At 38.4% G+C, this 19,407-nt stretch overlaps 1 protein-coding gene and 1 long non-coding RNA gene across 12 annotated transcripts in view; one reads left to right on the forward strand and one right to left on the reverse strand.

Moving 5' to 3' along the window:
• The window catches only part of LOC310900310, a 184,719-nt gene that overhangs the window by 146,849 nt on the left and 18,463 nt on the right, over positions 1-19,407 (forward strand). The window lies entirely within an intron of this gene.
• ANO5 (anoctamin 5) overlaps positions 7,859-19,407 on the reverse strand; it is a 55,087-nt gene continuing 43,538 nt past the window's right edge. For all 11 annotated transcript variants that reach the window (XM_083838064.1, XM_083838060.1, XM_083838059.1 and 8 more), the window contains 7 exons: positions 17,036-17,205; positions 16,693-16,790; positions 16,269-16,399; positions 14,617-14,822; positions 13,280-13,461; positions 12,055-12,160; positions 7,859-11,603 (listed from right to left, as the gene is read on the reverse strand). In XM_083838064.1, the coding sequence (XP_083694190.1) occupies positions 11,382-11,603; positions 12,055-12,160; positions 13,280-13,461; positions 14,617-14,822; positions 16,269-16,399; positions 16,693-16,790; positions 17,036-17,205 (1,115 nt within the window). In that variant the 3' untranslated portion in view covers positions 7,859-11,381. The remainder of the gene's footprint in view (positions 11,604-12,054; positions 12,161-13,279; positions 13,462-14,616; positions 14,823-16,268; positions 16,400-16,692; positions 16,791-17,035; positions 17,206-19,407) is intronic.

Consider the following 19,407-nt stretch of genomic DNA (forward strand, 5'->3'; position numbering starts at 1 on the left):
ATGATATCAAAAATAGTGAAAACTTCTGTTCTTATTATTTTAAAATACTCCCCAAAGCACACTTAATCATGCATATAGAAAATCTTGTATGATTTAAAGCTTTTTTAGCTTAAAAACTGTCAACATAGAAGTTTTTTTTTGTTTGTTTTGTTTTTTTTTTTTTGAAATATCCTATTTTAGAAAAAATGGGTTAATAATCTGGAAAGAAAGCCAAAGGAATCATTTCATTTGTCAAAAATGAAGGGTTCAAAATGTGCTAATTCATTTCACTGTCATTTTAAATAGTACATGTGATATATGAAAACAGTAACAGAAAATAAATGAACAAATCTTGATGAAGAAATCAGTTGAGAGTCTTCAAAAGAAAACTGTGAAAGCATGATATTTTTCAAGGGTTTAATTTTTCTGCTAGCTCTGTTCATTGCCTATTTCACATTATTCAACATTAAAGAATATTCAGGGTTGGAGATGGACGGTTTCATCACCTGCAGTCATTTTGTATGATCCTTCGGATTGTCTGAATCAATAGACTTTAGAATACAAGCATTGGTGTCAGTATATGGTGTAATCCCATCTCGGAAAGGCAATCAGGTTTTGCCATTGATTTCAATGGCAGAAAAGTTCTTCTCTCTTCAGCTAATGCTGCAGGAGGATGGAGTTATAATGAATCTACGTATGTCCTCAGTATCTGGCTTTTCTGAATTGTGCTCTTCCAGAAAGAGGAGGCTACTCTGATGGCAACATATTCTCCAAATTCCCCCCCAGCTAAGGAGCAGAAGGAAGGATTGATGCAAGCATTTAGGCTGCACGCTGCCATCCCCGGAAAACATCCACCCCCTCAGTGAGTGCCACCATGCTCTCAAATGGAAGCACGTCTTTCTGCACAAGTGTTAAAGGAAATAAGGGAAGACAAAAATGATCAGAGTGGAGAACTGGAGCCTGGTGAGTTTTTCCTCTTAAGAAAAGGAAAGGAGGGCTCCGTTTGTCAGGGTACTGATGCTGCTGCAGTTAACAGTAGCAAATGCCAACAAAGAGCAGTAGGCAGCCAGAAACTGCGCAGGAAAGGAGGAGCGTGAGAGAGGAGAAGCTGGAAACTGTGTAGATGGAGCAAATATTTCTGCTGTTCGGAGATGTCTGAGCGACTAGTGCACTGGTCGGCATGGCTAGCCGTTGTCCATATGGAGAGGCAAACCCTATGGAGATAAGTCCTGTGAACAGTATCCAAGGTGGCATCTACATTTCAACAAAACCGGTCTCTTTTTCTGTCCAAATGCAGAGACATAAAGCATGCTGATTCCACTTCACCTGACAGAAGTCTGCTCTCTGCATTGCAGCTAGCATGAACATCCTATGGCTGGTTGTATCTGTATTGCCAGTTTTGAGAAGAGACTTATGGTAGGACTGGCTTCATTTTTTTTTTAGGTTTTTGACATTTCACTGGCAAATCACGATTTTCTGATCAAAGGCATTAAAGTTAACAGAAAAATTCCTATCTGCTTCTTTGGATTGGCCTTCCCTTTGGATTGGCCCTGCAACAGCAACTCTGGGACCACTTCAGCACTCTTTAAAAAGCAACAAAGAATGTGTTCTTTGAAGACATCGATCGTGTAGCATTTACTTTTCCTGTGCTAAATAATGTCAACCCTTTTCCAGGATACAGGCTTAATTATAAAGCTTCTGAATGACTGAGAATTTTGTGCAGTTGTGCACAAACAACTGGCATTTATTTTGGAATTAAGAAACTCACCACGATAGTTTTCTAGGAAGTTGTAATTGTTCCTTCCACAAATGAAACCAACAGTACCTAGCTCAGCATTTGCCCCAGCCTCATCATACACACTAAGCTCTTTCACAAAAGTGCTTACTCCTGCGACTGTCCTTGTGCCCAGGAATGAGTCAGGTCCCTGGAAACAAGGGATGCATGAGTAAATCACTGGTGGTGTGTGCAGGAGAAGGGGGGCTGCTCTGTGCACAGGGAGGTGTGGGGTTACGCTGGATGGACGTCTGAAGCAGAATTTACCCTTGCACTGGAAGTGAAGCAAATGCTCCAAACGCTTTCTTTGCATTTAATTTCTTCCAGCTGCAAAAGTAGAAGGAAGCCTGCTTTTCCCTCCCCCTCAGAATCAACCTCTTGGATGCCCCATTTCAGTTCCTGTCTTAACTGCTAATAAAATTGGCTCCTCTCTCCTAGGCAGGGGAGACTTGCTGACAGACTAGCACTTACATTTAAAGGCTTATACACATCTGAGTATTAACAAGTGTCCATGTTTCTTTACATGGCCTGGCTTCAAGCCTGTCTCTTGCCTCAGTTTTTCTGTCTTCTCCAGTTCCTGAGCCATTACACCGCCATTTATTCACCCTCCCCCTTTTGAAAATAAGGTTGTTAATAAGGACTTCATAGTTCCTTGCTAAAATCAGTTCCCTGTAAAGTTCAGCAGATAACTTTAGCACTTGGAACTTACAGAAAAAGTACAAAGCAGGTTTCTTTCTGTGTTGACCCTCTATGCGTGTCACCTCCTTGAACTCCAGTCACAGTAGTGACCCCATTAACTGTATCATTTTACCAGGGAGAGTACGTTCATTTGATGAAGAAGTTGAATGTTGTTCATTGATACATGGCAGCCTGGCACATTATGGCATCCTCTAATTAAAACATGAGTCATCATGACAGGCTCGTTGTAGCCACAGAACAATTTGATATTTTGACGAGTGCCCAACAACAATGTAATGAAAAAGCATTGAGCAGCTTATTGCTGAACCGTGAAACACACAGGATCTCGTTGTTCCCTCTCTCAGAGCGGGAGATTTTTCTATTTATAAATCTTTGTGAAAATCCCTTTATGATGGTATAACAGACTGTTCCATTAAAAAATGGAAGAAAGGAAAAAAAAGAAAAAAAAAAAAAGAGTGCTGGAAGGTTTGCTTTTTCCTAAGAGAACACCCCAGACACACCCCACAGGATCATCTGTCATTGTTCCTTTGGCATGAACCTACACATGCCAGCTTCAGTGGCATTGAAGTGGCAGGAAACATCATTAACAAAGGGTGCTTTGAGTTCTTGGCCGAGATACAAAGAATATTTCTTGCAATGTTCATGCAGTTTGGGATCCGGACACGTGCACCTCACACTCTGCAGCATCTTGGGAGGATGCTCTGGAGGCACACAAATTGCATTTCTATTTGGGAACCAGAAGCCCATGCAAGGAAGACTGTTAGCAGATGAACGGAAGCGTGACCTGGCACCTAGGATTCAGTGTTTGCTAGTACTGCCACTTCTGAGGAAGCCAAAAAAGCTGTCATGATACAGAAGCAATGCTATGTGAAAGGGGAAAAAGCAGGGAATCCTTCCTGATTGTAATACACTCATAGCTTGCTTACAGCAGCATGATGTCTAGACACCTTGCAGCACAGAATTGCTGGTACTGCTAGCGGTCGCAAAAATAACAATTGCCATCATATATACGGTGAGCTGTATTTTTGTAAACCTCTTGGCCCACCTACTGCAGCAACTTTTTTAAATCTGGATTTCACAGTGAAATTTTGAATTTTTGGCCACATTGGAAAATGGTAGCAAAATTTTCATCAGTATAGATGGACCCAGGATTTTAGCTGAAGAATAATATAGAGACTACAACCAAAAAACAGGCTCAACCGTACCATGATTGTTTGCTGTCACTCTGCTAATATGATAATGTCAACAGAAATGTTTATTCGAGAGAACCCAAGAGCAAGAACATCTGTTGTGATGAGGCTCTAGCAAGGCAGAGAATCCAGCCTTCAGTTTTTCATACTAAAATGTTCTCTTTGGAGTATTTCTATTCCTCCTCTGAAAACATTAAAAGAGCCACCTAGCATGCAGCCCATGCTTCTTGAACATAGGCCTCCTGTTACACTGCTGCAAGAACTATTTGAGACAAATTAGTAAAAGCCATCAGCACAAGAGATGCATGTGGCCAGGGGCAATCTGATACAGAACTTTTCCAGTGTCACTTTTCATTGCTGCAGATGGTATGGTCCAGATACCTAGCCACATCAAGCATTTCAAATGCACTCTGGCATAGAAAGAACACGGTGGTAGTGTTTAAAAGACTCATTTATGTAATGTCTCTTGACTAGAGAAATAGTTCTGCTGTCCCGTACATCATTCAGGGTGAAAATACACTGCTGAATTCCCTTTATGTCTGGCTGTAAAATGGCGGGCCACTGGGAACACCAGGTGCTTGCATTTCTTTGTTGTAGCAAACAGTGCTCCTGCTGCAATGCCTACAGACAGTTACGGTGTGTGCCTGGAAGGAATACCTGGAACAGAGCAGGGACATTTGGAAATCACAGCAAGATAATACTGTGCTTGTTTTTTTCCCTCTTCCTTTTGTCTGTCCGTCCATCACACTGAGGCTGTGTAAATGAGCTCTGGGAGAAGGAAAGCTCTGGTGAGGGGCGATGCTTCAGCGTTACAATCAGCTGAGCGACCCACAGTGGTGTTTCACCGAGGCTGCTTCAGATGTGCACCCCTGTGAAGAGCACCAGAAGGCAGGGGTTTGCTTATGGTGTGTGAGGGGAGTGCCCGCGTTGTGGGAAGTGAGGGCTCACAGCACACTGCTGGAGCATCGGCTTTGTAGGCATTAGGGTATACACAGCTCAATACAGACAGCTGAAAAAACTGTACACTGTGATAACTCATAGACTTCATCCATTCTTACAGTAGCACATATGTAAGTAGAAAGAGGTCTTGTATGTATTTGCAGCTCAATTTGTAATCATGGGACTTGTAGATCTAATTAATTCTTTAGCTGCTCTACTTCTATAGCAAACCAGCTTTATTGCTTGACTGTCCCACCTTTTGTTGTTTGGCCTTTAAACACAGCAATTTAAACATGGCTGGCTAAAGGTGTCATTCAGAGGAGTGTATATTTCAAGTAACTCCATGGTCTTTTACAGCCATTGCCCTGTCTTTGGGCTGCACACATTTATATCAGAGCCTGATACCAAGAGAACAATGATCATCCTGAAAAGAGCCATCATGCAGACAAACATTACCATTTAAGCAAGAGCACCAGTGCTTTTAGTTTAATACCTTCATTACTGCCTACATCTTCAGATTAAATTACATAATATATTAAAACGCCACCTGAGTTTAAATCTCTCTCTTTATTTCTCCTTAGGCTAGATAGATATGTAACATTTGACCACAGAATTACTGAGGTTTCTATTCATTTCTGGCAGCAACCATTCAGCTAATGCACAGGATTGCTAAGTAATAGCTGTGGGCCTTTGGACCATCAAATGAGGAAGCTCAGTCAGGCAGCAGTTCGAATACAAATGTGTTTCTGAATAGTTAACAGTATTGCTGAGGAGTTAAGGAAGAGTCATACACTTACTAAATGTTTTAGGTTGACTCATTTCTGACTGAGAAAGCATAGTCACTGGTTGCTGCAGGGGAATGTGCATATGTGCCTTCCAAAAATTGATATGGCTGCTGAATTTCACATCCTACTCAGCTCCCAGCAGATTTCTCAGTACACATGCTTATGTAAAAAAAAAGAAAAAAAAAAAGAAAAAAAAAGAAAAAAAAAGAAAAAAAAAAAAACACTTCCTGAGCTGCATCTGAATGATGTAAGTGTTGGGTAGGGACAAGTAATTATTTAAAACCAGAACAAGATTTAATTTAGCTCTTTCTTTTTAAGGACACCAAGACTATGCTGCAGAATTGTGACAACCCCGAGTAGGCAGGAGGACAGAGAAGAAACAGTAGCTGTGACTGAATGACGTTACATTACAAAGTTATTTCCAGAATATTTGAATCGTTGATACAGTAATGGTCATTTTTTTCTCCCTTCACTGCTTCCCCTCTGTATAGGGAAGGAAGCATTTTGATGTGTTAGTCCTTTGTTTGGGCTGCATTAGCCCTCTTAATCCCATCTCTTTGCTATACCAGAGGTTTGGGACCCCCCACCCCCTGCCCCAGCTTCATATAGTAGTCTGTTACTCTAACAGTACCCTGTTACTCTAGCTTTAGTTACATCTGGGACTTGCAGGAGTTGGCAGTGGTAGAGTTGTGCTGACCTGAAGGTATTTTCACCGTCACGTCTAAGAGATTATTTCCAGAAATGTAGGTTTTCTTTAATTTTTGAACAATTTGAGGAATGTTAGACAAGACATTTTAATTGTTGCAGAGCCCATGCTTCTGAAACAGGCATGAAATGTGCAGATTTCAAATTTTGGGATACCATTTCTTTCAAGGCTTGCTGTTTGTTTTTCTAATAATCTACTGGTGAATGGGGTTACTTATATAGTCCTACAAAAACAGAAATATGCAGTGTACAAGATAGACAGAAATGCACGTGTTCAAAACCTTTCTTCCATTTCAGTACTCTCTACCATTTTGCATAGCATAAATAGGAGCTTATTTTTAGAAAAGACCCTTTAATATGTGTAGCTGACAATACTGAGCAAATTAAATGCCACCAACCACCAAACGCTGCCGTTCATTTATAGTACAAAAGGAATGAAGATAAGACTTCATAAGGGTAACTACAATTTTTGATCATGGGGACAAACAGGTATGTTCCAGGATTTGTGGATATCTGACAAATTATCATGCCATTCTTATAAAATATAATTGGTTTTGGATGAAAATCATAGCCTCAATTAAATGTCCTTACCCATTTGCCACAGGTTTCAGTGTGGGCAATGAGCCCGCCTCCGAGAGCAAATCTTGAATTTGCCTGAGAGCTTTTAACATTTCTATAAAGCACAAATATCCCGTGTCCTGCAGAGCAACAGCACCTCCCTTTGTCTTTTTTTTTTTCCTAATCACTGTTTTCTTTTCCCATCTTTCTTAATTATTCTTATTGATACCTAATTAAGTAACCTATCACACTTCAGTAACAAACAATGGTGATAACATAATACATAATTACACCTTGCCTACTTTTTTTTTTTTTTTTAGAGCAGATGAAACTGTTTTGTTCATCTCACGCATTTCTTTCATGTGATTGTCTTAAATTATTTTTTTAAAGTTCAAAAGAAAGCAACTTACTATGTCTGGAAGTTGGTGGTGTTGCCAGAGTTTTGATAATGTGGTTAACAAGTTCCAGTGCTAACTAGTGATGGCAAGTGATTCATTGTGATTTAACCCCAAGTCCCACACCAGTGCCACACTTAAGTTTTAAAAAGAAGGTTAAACTGTGTAGAGGTATCTATGAACATTAAGATTTGACCAATACCTTGAAAAAATCTTGAGCTCTATTGTATTCTCCAGTATGCATCCTCCAGGCTATCTAAGCACACGTGTGAACCGCTCACGCTGCGTGTGAAAAATGTGTGCGTGACTGAGAGCTTGAGAAGCCACCTCACATCCTGACATCAGGAAAATAAACACTGTATCCAAAGAATGAAGGAAAAAGCAGCCTGTATGAAAAATGAATGTAGGTTACCATGCTGTTTGTACCATACCTTGAGGAAGATGCAAGTACTCCATCTTGTTCACTGAATTGTGGCCTTCTAACATAAGGAATTTGGGAAGCTACAATCACTCATGAGGTAGCTATCATATACACATGCTATCTCAGCTGATGTGCATTTCTTACAATATATGCAGAACTTAGTACACATTTCCCTCAGTAACTAGTTTCTTAACAAAACATTCAGTTGGAAGATGACAACCAGATGTAGGCTTTCTTACCATTTTTTTTTTTTTACTCAGACCACTGCAGGAAACCTGTATGCAGCATCCAAATATCCTGCAATGAGTTGAACAAATCTTTATGAATACTTTTCTCCATGAGGCTCTCAGGGCATTTAACTTGCTGAATTCTTGATTATTTAAAAAAAAAAAAAAAAACAAGTTGACAGCATATTAAAAATAAACACTGCTTTATTCGCAAGGTTTAAATCTTATTAAATGTACATATATAAGTTAGCTGAATGCAATGTTTAAAAAATTATCCCAACATTAGTGTATCATATATCAGCAACATACTTCAACAGAAATGCCACTCTGATTACATGACGGTACAAGTCAAAACAAGCAGTACACACAGAACAGTACTGAAGTCCATGTATTTTCACTCTTTCCATTGCCTCGAACTGATAGTCTTACATAAAAAAGTAAAAACATAAGAAAATCTTCTAGAAATAAACAGTATAGTGTTTTGTAGTAGCACTCATTTTGCAGTCATTTGCTTAGATCATACTATACAATCTAATGTATAAATACTAAATTTCAACTGGAAGAAAAAATTCCCTGATTGTATTACACTTGAAAGGCTAATTTTATTTTCTAGCTAACTCTAATGAAGCAATCTACTGTAGCTTTAACTACAGTAGTTCCAACACAGAAGTAGCTTTGCTTTGGTTAAAGGACACTTTTAGATACATATTTTAAACACATCAAAATCAAATATTCTAACAGTAAGAACAAGCACATTCCCAAACTGCCCAGACCATTTTTTCTTATTTTGTCACTTTTCAAGAATACTTCAGGAAATATGTATACATGGACCATTATAATCCTAATCGTGCTAATAATCTTTTGTCAAAATACTGCTTAATGACAAGTAAAGGCAAATGATGACATAAATAGGTGTTAGATTTTCTGACATTATCTCTTAATATGACAACACATTTTCTCTTTAACGGTTTCTGTTATACCAACAAATAACGTTATGAAGTGTCATGATACATTTTCAGATACATATATTTTAAATAAGTAGATCCCAGATATTTTTTTACTTCTTATTGCATGATACAACATACATACAAACAAACATACAAACAGAACATGTTTCAATAGCATCAAATAGGAAGTGATGTCAAAAAACAAATTTGAAAGAAGCAAGAAGTGGGGGCCCAAACACGAAATCAAATTCAAGGTCTGCACATGGGGCTTCTGCATATCTCTGCTATATGTATCCCAAACTACGTTGCTTCCTTGTTTTCCTCCATCTTGCTTTTAAATAGCAAGAATCATTCACAATGCAGCTATTTTGCTGACAACTTTTCAAGTGTTGTACATGAGGACACTTTATTACAGGATCTGAAGAAACTCATGTTCCGTATGCAGGAATAGTGCATCTAATGCTAATTGTTTCAGATCTGCTTTCAGCTTCAATCAGATCTGTACATTTTGCATAGAACTGTCATTTTGCATCTCATCACCTATTTGAAACAATTGTTTGCATTGCTAACAGTAAAAAAAAAAGTCTAAATTAAGCAGTTTAGTTAACTGTATAGATGTAAGAAGCAGGAAAGTGCTAACATCATATAAATCCACGTGTCACATACGTAATTATGGTGAATGATACTCTTCTTTGGCTTACACATTAAGCAGCAGAGATAGCTTATTTAAACATGCATTCCTGCAGTATATCCATTTCTTTAAATGTATATGAATATTCAAGAACATGGTCAGTTCATCATAAACATGAATTGCCAATATGTGTGATTTATCAAGCAAACTTACAGAACAAAGCTGAATAACTTACAGAAAAGTAGAGAAATGTACATCTGCTTCAACTCCTTGACCGGCAGCCAAACCAGGTGATGTTTGTTCGAGGTAGGCACTTCAATGTTAGAACTTTTGCTAGTTATAACAGTTCCACTGAAGACACTAATTTAAAACTCTCTTACAACATTAAGATTACTAGCCAAAATATTTCAAGACACAGGCTAGGTCTCCTAAAATGAAATATGGGAACCGTAGGTTGTGGATCTAGTAAACAGTACATAATTTAGCTGATATCAAATACAAATCTGATTTTTTTTTTCTTGTACACTTGCAAGGAAATATAACTTTCAAAGTGCAAATATTAACATCTTTGATCTCTCTAGCTAGTGTATTTCAGCATGAGAGAGCTCAACAGTCTGGTGCTAGTTTATCTAAGCAGTCTAGGTATGAACTGTTTCCTGTGAACAGTCTGCGTGGCACTAACACACAGAAGTGTGCCAAGGCAGGCATTGTTTGGCTAACGCTATAGTTACGTGTGCAGGTTCACAGTATCATGATGCCTGCAAGCACACTTAGGAAATGCACATTTCCACATAGTGATCATCTTCACATCTTTTGCCAAATGCAAATAAACAAGGCACTAAGCGTGGAGGCGTTGATATGTTTTAAATATACAGCAAAATCATCAAAATGCATAACTGCTTAAAAGAATAAACCGAGGGCACATTCATATACAAATTGTAGCTACTTTGCACAAGTATTTATCTATTTATAACCTTAATAACTTTGTAGAAAAATCCCATGACAAAACAGAAAACAATTCCTTCCTGAAGATTAAAAAGAAAGATTCCTATGTATAAGGACAGGAACAATGTAAACAAAGTACATGGCATTCTTAAAATCTTTTGAATATGAATCCTAACCTCTGAACAATCATGTAGCTTGATCAGTTAGTGCGGCAGCCCAGCCCCCAGTCCACTGCACTCTGAAGTCATACTCTGTGGCATGGATCAAGCACAGACGTATGGTTTTAAAACCACACCTTTTGTTAACATTCACAAAAATGGGAAGAATGTAAACAAAGGAGCAGTTTTGGCCAACACTTATGCCAAGCAAATTCTTCCAATGGCAATTTTTGAGATGGAGAAATAAGTTAGCCGCATTTCTCCAAATTGTACACATCTTTTAGAAAACACTTTAAATAGAGGGTTCCACAAAATCTGCATTTAAAGAGCAAACTCTTTGGCAGATATTATCTTAATTAATATAAATTATGGTGGTTTTTTTCCTTCACTAATAGATATTAACTGAATTCTGTGCCCTAAAATAATTCCAAGTGGAATTAAGCCAGTATATCTTAAAAACAACAATAACAAAAATCCTTCTAAAAAGCATATAGAAGTTCAAAGCCAGGAACAAATGTTTTGTAAGACCTAGTTGATACAAAAAAGCCCCAAACCCCAACCCAAATCTTTTATCAGGACTTATCAGCTGTCTGATTTTAAATGATCATGTCACAAAGTCATCCTTCTCAGCCTTTTCCACAGCAGGAATCCTCTATGATATCCTGTTCATTCAGCTGGGATACAACCTCAAAGTTTGCATTTAGCAGTACGGGAAGGGCTTGATGGTAATGACCATATGATATCCTGTGAGCCCTTTTAGCATAACATTCCCTGTACTGGGAACCTAGATTCTAGGATTACGTGATTATTTGAAGTGATGGGTAAATAGAGAACAGTGCCCAAGTCTTACAGTTAAATAGATTTACTAAACCTAGGATGCTCAGTACAACTTTTAAAGAGAAGTCTAAAATCTTTGGACTGAAAGCAAAGGGTTGAACCTGTCCTATAGCTTTCAAGTTGATGCATACTGAGCAAATCACAGATAAAGAAGCTAAAATGAGCTAAATCCCAAACAGTTGTATTTTCAACTACATTGCTCTGGATAACTCCATTTTCCCTTCTGTAGCAATGAACTCTTTTTCTGTGGCTCTTTTATCACCTTGACACAGCCTCTCCTTCAGTTTTTCAAGCTCATACTCATGTAGGATTTTCTGTGTTAAATACTTTTCACGTTTTATTTTGGCTTTCACATCTGCAGGGACATCAGGAATCATCCATGCTACAAAGAATTTGACGATGAATACAACATGCTGCAAAAAATAATATTGTGTATATGAGATGTGCACAAAGATTAAAACATTTCCTGTTATACAGAAAATTTACTTCCAAACCATTTATGAATTAGCAAAGCCAACAGCAAAGTGTCAGGTTCTGAATTCGTAGCATCACTTTCTAATACCCATGTGTGCTTCTTTAGCTGTTTTTTATCCTACATAAATCACCACAAAACACTTTTAGGATTTTCAATACAGATCAAATCTAGTAGTGTCCTTATCAGTTGTTTTTACTGCTCTTACTCTGAGGTTGACTTACTGATGTCAAAAGCCCTACTTAGACTATTCATTTAAGACGTGCATTTGGGATTACTTAAGGAAGAAACTCTTTTGTACTCTCAGCAATTCTGTTTTCTGTAACATTAGTAGCTACCTAGCAAATGTATAAAGGTATTAATTTCAGAAAGGAGTAACATAGGTAACGTACCTCCATAATAATTATAAAAGCCAGTTTTGCAGCAAGAATGTGCCAAAACTGCATAGTGTGTAAATATCTCCTCTCATGATCTGGAGGATATCGATAGTCTCTGTACCTGTTGAACAGAAAGGCATGCGAAGGTGAAATGTCATTCGGTCTTAGACAGACTACAAGCTCAGTGACACTTACAGGCAAATACAGCTGTCTCTTAAGGAACCTTTTCATCTTGTTTTAAATGGTCTGTTTCCTTCTGCAGAAAAAGGTTGCCTCTCCATTTGTTTCTGTCTTATGTTTGCTTAAACATCCACACTCACAGCAACAGAATATAGATGAGTATGTGTGAAATTTTTATACATAGCTTACTCTTTTTTTCAAGCAATAATCAAATAATGCAGGAGTGATGAGATTTATCACACAAAAATTAACAAATATTAAATAAATCCAACTGATGTTGGCAGATTACATACTGAAATAATGCAGGGCTTAATGGAAGCACTGTCTGGAATTTGTGTTCTAACACTGCTCATATGTATAAGTAGGATAAAATCTCCCATGTCTTTAAAACTAAAGCATCATAAAGCTGTAGCAACAACTTGATTTTTTTTTTTCTTCACCAAATCAAATCAAAATGCTTCTCTTTTACCACGGACTTCTCTGAAATTCTTTCCCAGTTCTTCCAGAAGCTTCTGATAATTCTTGTGGTAAGAAAGGACTGTTTTCTCTTTTTATTTTTTTTAAACAAAAGTAGGATGGACCACAATTCCAGAGATATTTAGTATGGCACCAATTGACTTCAAAGACCGCATCTCATTTTCAGCTTTGGAGTCTGAACTGCCCCTTAATGATGCTTCCTTGGCCACTGAGGCATTGCAGCCTAAATAGCTTGAAAATTCAGTTTGGTGTTGCAATCTTAGGGACATCAATCTCCTCCATCACTCAAAAAAATAACAAACAAAAAAAATACCAATAGCTTAATTGACTAAAAAAACAAAAGCAAACCACATTTGCCATAAGAGTCTCTTAAAAAAAAATTTCTTTTTAATTATGGGCATGATCTCTTACCATCTCAAACACCGCCTTTTTAATAGCTTAAATGCTATGTCTTACATTTCAGAATGATGAAAGGACATGATTTAATTTCTAGTAAACTAATTAGATCTGCAGTAACTTTTTTTTTTTTTTTACTGTATTCTAAATAAAGGCACAAAATATTTATCATTATAACAACACCAACCTGCATATGACAAAATTTTCTGGGTTCGTTTTAGGCTTATTTCTCTCAGGAAAATCAGAGATTAGAAACACTGACAAACTGTTGTTTATGTATCCGGACATCGGTGAGTCGTCACTTTCAGAATAAGCGTAGTAGTAAACTAAACGAGGAATCATGTCTGATGTGAATGCAACAATAAAAGCCTGAAAAAGAATTTGACAAGAAATTAAGCAAGTTCTACACAAATATAGTGAGCAGATTCATAAAGACTTTTTGGTACCGACTGTGGCATAAACCAGGATCCACTGAGCAAGGGTGACACTTAAGAGGCACCAAATCCCAAATATCTTTTTCTCTGGAAGAGTATTCTGACTTCAAAGTCATTCTTCCCTTTCCTCTCATTTACTAAGTTATCAACTGTTTTATGCAACGCAGGACACATTCCCGTACCTTCTCAGCCCTAAACCGAATCATCTTCTGTCAGCATTTACCACACTCCTTGGTGAAAAAAGAGATGCAGGCTAGAATTCTTCTAAGAACAGACAAACTTGAATTAAGTGTGTGAACCAGCCAAGTTATTTTATGAAAAAAGGGGAGCCATTTTCTCCAGCTGTATTGAAAGAGTTAACAATGACTACTGGCACGTTTTGCCTGGAAGCATGAGATATTTGAAATGCTCAGGTACCTTGCTACTTGGGGGTTGGAGCTGGATGATCCTTAAGGTCCCTTCCAACCCGAGCGATTCTGATTCTATACTTCGGCAACAGCTGCAGGTGGTTTTGTTGCCTAAGACATTTGCAGATCTGATACTGCTGAATACACTACATTAAAAAGAAGCAACTCTTTTGCCCAGTGGTCTGCTTTACATTACATTCAAGATGAAATACTGAAATCCCATTTTGTTTCCAGTGTGTAAGAAGTACCCTAAACCACCACCCCTACAGGGGCTTCCAAAAGCAGCTGAACTAGCAGCATTCCCACAGAACAGGCTTTACAATGACGAGAGAGAAATGTCATCTGGTAAGCAGACCTAATCCACCTCTCTTGTCCCTTATGGTCCCCTCTGGATGATCAGCATGCTTCATCAGACTAAGATTCAGACTGGATTATACCATTACAAAATGCTGAAAAAAATTTTCACGTGAATGAAAGATTATAGTCCAATGAAATATGGATGCACATCATCAGCACACAGACAAGCCGAATCAGACAAACAGTTGTACCCTATCTCCACAGGGTAGCACATGATAAAATTAATACTGTTGATGAAGGAGAAAAAGCATTAGCTGATTTTTAAATCTGCAAACTCTGAGTCCATAAAAGAGTCAAAGCTGACTTAGCGCAGTTAGCTTACTTACGTTAGTGACAACAGACAAGATGGCCATTCCATTCAGAATTTCTTGCCAAACTCCTATGCTATGTGCTTTTGCAGCCACCGGTCTTCTGTACTGAGTGGTTAATTTCCAGGAGTCTACTCGAATCTCCAAGATATTATTCATCAGAGCAAGAAGCGGAGCCAGAGGAAAGGATGCCACAAAGAGCGTAATGAATCCAAACTGAATGACTACAAGGCAGAAAAGACAATTGCTGACACCTGCCTCTAGTAAAGCACCTTCGGGATGACAACGAAACATTCAACTTGGCCCTTACAGACAAATGGCAAGCTTCTGTCAGCACAACAAGTCTCCTCCAGCTCTGCCCAAAGCAAAGTGACAAACTGCCCCAGTCCCAGGCCTGGTCTCTTCAGGCTGCAGCAGCAAAAAGGAAGGGAAATTCAGGTCCTGAAAAATGATGCTGCCAGCAGTGCTGGATACTAATGCTTTTATGGTGCTGCAGTTCTGTTCTCATGAATGGCAAGTAGCTGTAGGGGAAGGGGAACATACTCACACATCAAATTTCTGAATCATGAGAGGAGTTAAAGATAAAAAAAAAAAGCTGTTTTTTCTCTTTTTCTTTTCCTGCAGTTTGTGCAGATTAAGTAAAAACCCAAAGGGTTTCCTATCAGTTAGACTCCTCAGTAAGAATGAGGAAATACTTCTATTTTTATCACAACCTTACCTCCACCTATTGTTAATGCTTTACACAAAATATTAATGCCAATTTTCCACTGGGGAGTCTTAACTTAGTTTAAGAATTGTAAATAAAATACATAAATGATCACTTTAGTCGTTACCAAAATGAAAGAAATCAATTAACAGGCATGACTAACAAAATTGATTTTTCTTTGAGTATGAATTTCACAAGATCACAGCCCTTCATGAAACATCACCAAGTGTACGAAATGACAATAATATAGCTTCACTAGTATTGCAGTCAATCTAGAATACTTAAAATTACAAGGGACCCCTTTTTAACCAATTTTGTCCTTCTAATAGACAAATATATATGTATGTATATAAATATATAAATATATTTTAAGTATCCTTTAGATTTAGTTTTCTGAATTTCTTTTTCTAATTTCTCGGGTTTTGTAAACTAATTTCATATGCTGATCCTGTTTGCATTACCCCTGAAAAAAACTTTTTCTGTTACTTGAGCTCCCTCTGCTGGTCTACTGGACAGTATCACAGCACAGCGCAAACCAAAACTAAATGGATTCTCTCTGATCTGGTTCATAGATCTCACATCCGCAGCTTAGACCCCACAGCATATTTGGCATTCATCCCATGCTTTGAATTTCCACTGACATCAGCTGATAATGTGCTTGGGAACAAGAACGGGATACAGACTAAGACAGCTGGCTGCACTAAGAATAATGTTCACCATTTGAATGAGTGAAACAGTGTTCACAGTGTTTCTATGAAATTCTATCCCCTGCATTTGAAGATGCAAAGACAGCTTTTTTTTTTTTTCCTCCTCCAAATTGGGCTGGCCTATTTAATCATTTCCAGCTATTAATCCTTTACTGTTTACCATATGAAAATGGTGCCATCAGCCTTCAACAACTTTTCTGCTAAGTGTCAACACAAAGTGCCTTGTCCTCATTCCAAATGTATATTTTTAAACTTACCCATTTCTAGATATTCATAGAATAGGCCCAAGGCTCCAAATGTCTGCAGATCATGGTCCTGCTCCCAGCGACTATACAAATTTTCTGGATTATTTCTGGCTTTCCGTCGTCCCCACCAGTTACAAATCCAACTGCACATGCAGAAAAAGTTAATAATGAGACAAACAGATCAAGGATCCCATTTTCTAAACAAACTCCTTGTTGCAATATGCTTTTACAAACATGGCTTTCAAAAAAAAGATGCAAAAACCTTTATAAAACTGTCTACTTCCTATGCAGTTAATTTGCATACAGTATTTTTTATTGTCATATGTCTTATGTTTTTATTGTCATATACATCATATGGCAATGCTCACTAGTCAACTCTTGTTTCCAATAATTTCCTCTGTCCACAACACAGGCATCTCATTGTAAGAGAACTTACGGTACAATGGCCTCTTGGATATTTCCCCAGATCTGCTTGCCAGCCATGACTATGGTGAGCTGTGTCGTCAATTCTATCAAGCAGCCTGCAGGATCACACTAATAGAGACAGATTGGGGGATTAATGGACATGAATAACTGACATTAACTAGATAAAATACATCTTACTGCTCTATAAGTGAAAGAAAGGAGAGCAGTTCTTAAAGGTTATTAAGACAATGCTTAATTTTCACCTGGACTGCCAGTTAAAATATCCTTTTCACCAAGGCTGTTAGAGAAGGACGTTAAATGCTCAACATGCTTGATAAAGTGCATGCTAAAACGTCATGATCAAAAATTCCTACCTCTTCATTTCGCCAGCGATTGAACATGTATGTGTATGCACCTGGGTAACCAACAAACTTCCCTTTGAAGAATGCCACATAGAAGCAGGATGAATAGTAGTTGACAAACTGGAACAGGAACATTTTCATAGTGAGCCTGTTCTCATACTCCATATGAGTTCTGGGAATCTCTGTGAAACCAGAAAACAGTAATTTTATTTTCCGTTATTCCCTTAAAAGGGGTACAGTTTCATAAATACTTATCACCCACAGTGACTTTACATCCCAAAAGAAATGAAAACAAAAACAGCCCTCCAAATTCAGTTCAGCAGATGGAGCACCTGTCCTCAGACACCCTACCCTTAATTACAGTGCAATGTTCTGAGTAGACAGGCAGGTGGAATTCCTTCTTGAAATGTTTATTGGCTTCTTGATAGTATCTGTTATCACTTGTAGCATCCCCAAATATTTCATCTCAGAAACAGGCACATCTCAAACATCAACTAGCAGGGGCTCCTAGAGTATGATAATTCTAATGTTGGCAATGCATAAGACAAGGAATATTTTTGCATTGTGGCAGAGGAGTATGTTATGGTACTGCTTCTTCAATGTGCAGTATGTATGCAACTTAAATTGACATCAGGCCTCCGAATTATGAAGCTCACAGTGGGGGGAAGAACACGTGAGGATACAGGCTGCCCAGGAAAGTGGTGGAGTCCCTTTCCTTAGAGGTATTTAAGAGATGTGTGGAGGTGGCAGTAAGGGATGTGGTTTAGTTGATGGGACTCGATAGGTCAGGATGATGGTTGGACTTGGTCATCTTGAAGGTCTTTTCAAACCTAATGATTCTGTCATCTTGGCGGCAGTTAACGTCACAAAGCCTTGGCTTAAGATTTGGCTGCCTCCATAATCACATTTTCCATCATATTTACCTTTTTAAGGTATCAGGGAGCCCTAAGCACAGTATTTATAAAATGGTAACATGCAACCAATTCAAGCTGGAAGAAAGGGGAAGAAAATAAACCATAAAAATTCTAATTTCTCTGAATTGGTCAGAATCTGGCAGACACGACCTCACCTGCCCTATGGTACAGTTATCTCACATCTGAGTAATGTTTTCAAGTTTGGTGTAAGTTTGCATGACTGAGGAACAGGCGGTATTTACTAGGAACTGAAAACAGGCCACTGTAGAGGAAGCCGTACTCAGAAAGGTGAGGAGGTCTTCCTAGGATGCAGCTCATAAAGATATTCACATTGTCATTGGGTTGTTCAAATGCTTATATCAGATACTCAATGTCTGGTACAGAAGAGATAGGTTGTACATTTGTCCAGAAGCATAATCTGGCCTAGCCTTTTTTTCAAAAATTTAAGAGTTAAGGGAGCTACAACAGACGCTCCTGACAGATGTAGTCAACGTTTCATATTCCCATCCTCAGGCACTTCTCTAAGCCTTAACTGCAGCTCCTAAAGCTGCCGTAGGAGGGCGGCAGTCCCACAGACGTAAATAAATTACTTTCCCTCTGCATCTGCTAACTGCTGGCAGTGCTGACAGCTGGGAAATCAATCCTCCACGCTTCGAAGCAGGAAAACAACATGAGAGCCTTCATGCTCGTAAATCGTGCCTTTCAAGAAATAAAAACTAAAGATTTCTGTTATTTTTGCTAGAGGCAATTTTACTTATTACTTGTTCTGTTTTTCCTTGGTCTAATTAGGCCAAGTGAAGTAAGCAATACACATCTGAAATGAGATGGGCCAGAATTAATCAAAATGAAGCCAATGCAACATCCCAGTAAGTTTCTGCAACACATGCTTTCCAACTCTTAATTCCACTTGTAAAATGTCATTAGAAAAGATCATCCAACTGCATTTATGACAGCTGTACATACTACGAATACCCAATAATTTTCAGCTCTCTACATGCCCTATTCCTGCTGCGTAGTCTGTGAACGTTGCTTCTTCTTGTGAAGCACCTACAAGGAATTGTATGTATAAATCATTATGGGAAAACAAAAAAATACATAGCAAGGTCCCTAGGGAAGGACAGATCCACCAAGCAAGCAGCAGTCGAAGAAAACCTGCCACAAAACTAGGAGATCTTTCTGCATCTGCCTTCCAGCAAGCTCCTCCAGCTCTGGAGCGAGTCTACTGAAAATAATGCTGCCAATGGCCGTACCCACAATGACACATCCTCGGCCCAACTGCTTCTCAACCTACTCAATCTCTGCCTTGAATCTAACTCCAAATCTGTAAATCCATACCTAAGAGAAGGTGTATTAAGTAAAAAAAAAAAACAAACCTGAAACAAGTACACCATCCTATCCCCATTCTCCTACCCACCCTTCTCCCTCCAAAGTAACAAACATGATTATTTCATGTTTTGTTTAAAAACAATG

The sequence above is a fragment of the Anser anser genome (genome assembly GCF_964211835.1).
Source record: "Anser anser genome assembly, chromosome: 5".
In the NCBI taxonomy this organism is placed as follows: Eukaryota; Metazoa; Chordata; class Aves; order Anseriformes; family Anatidae; genus Anser; species Anser anser.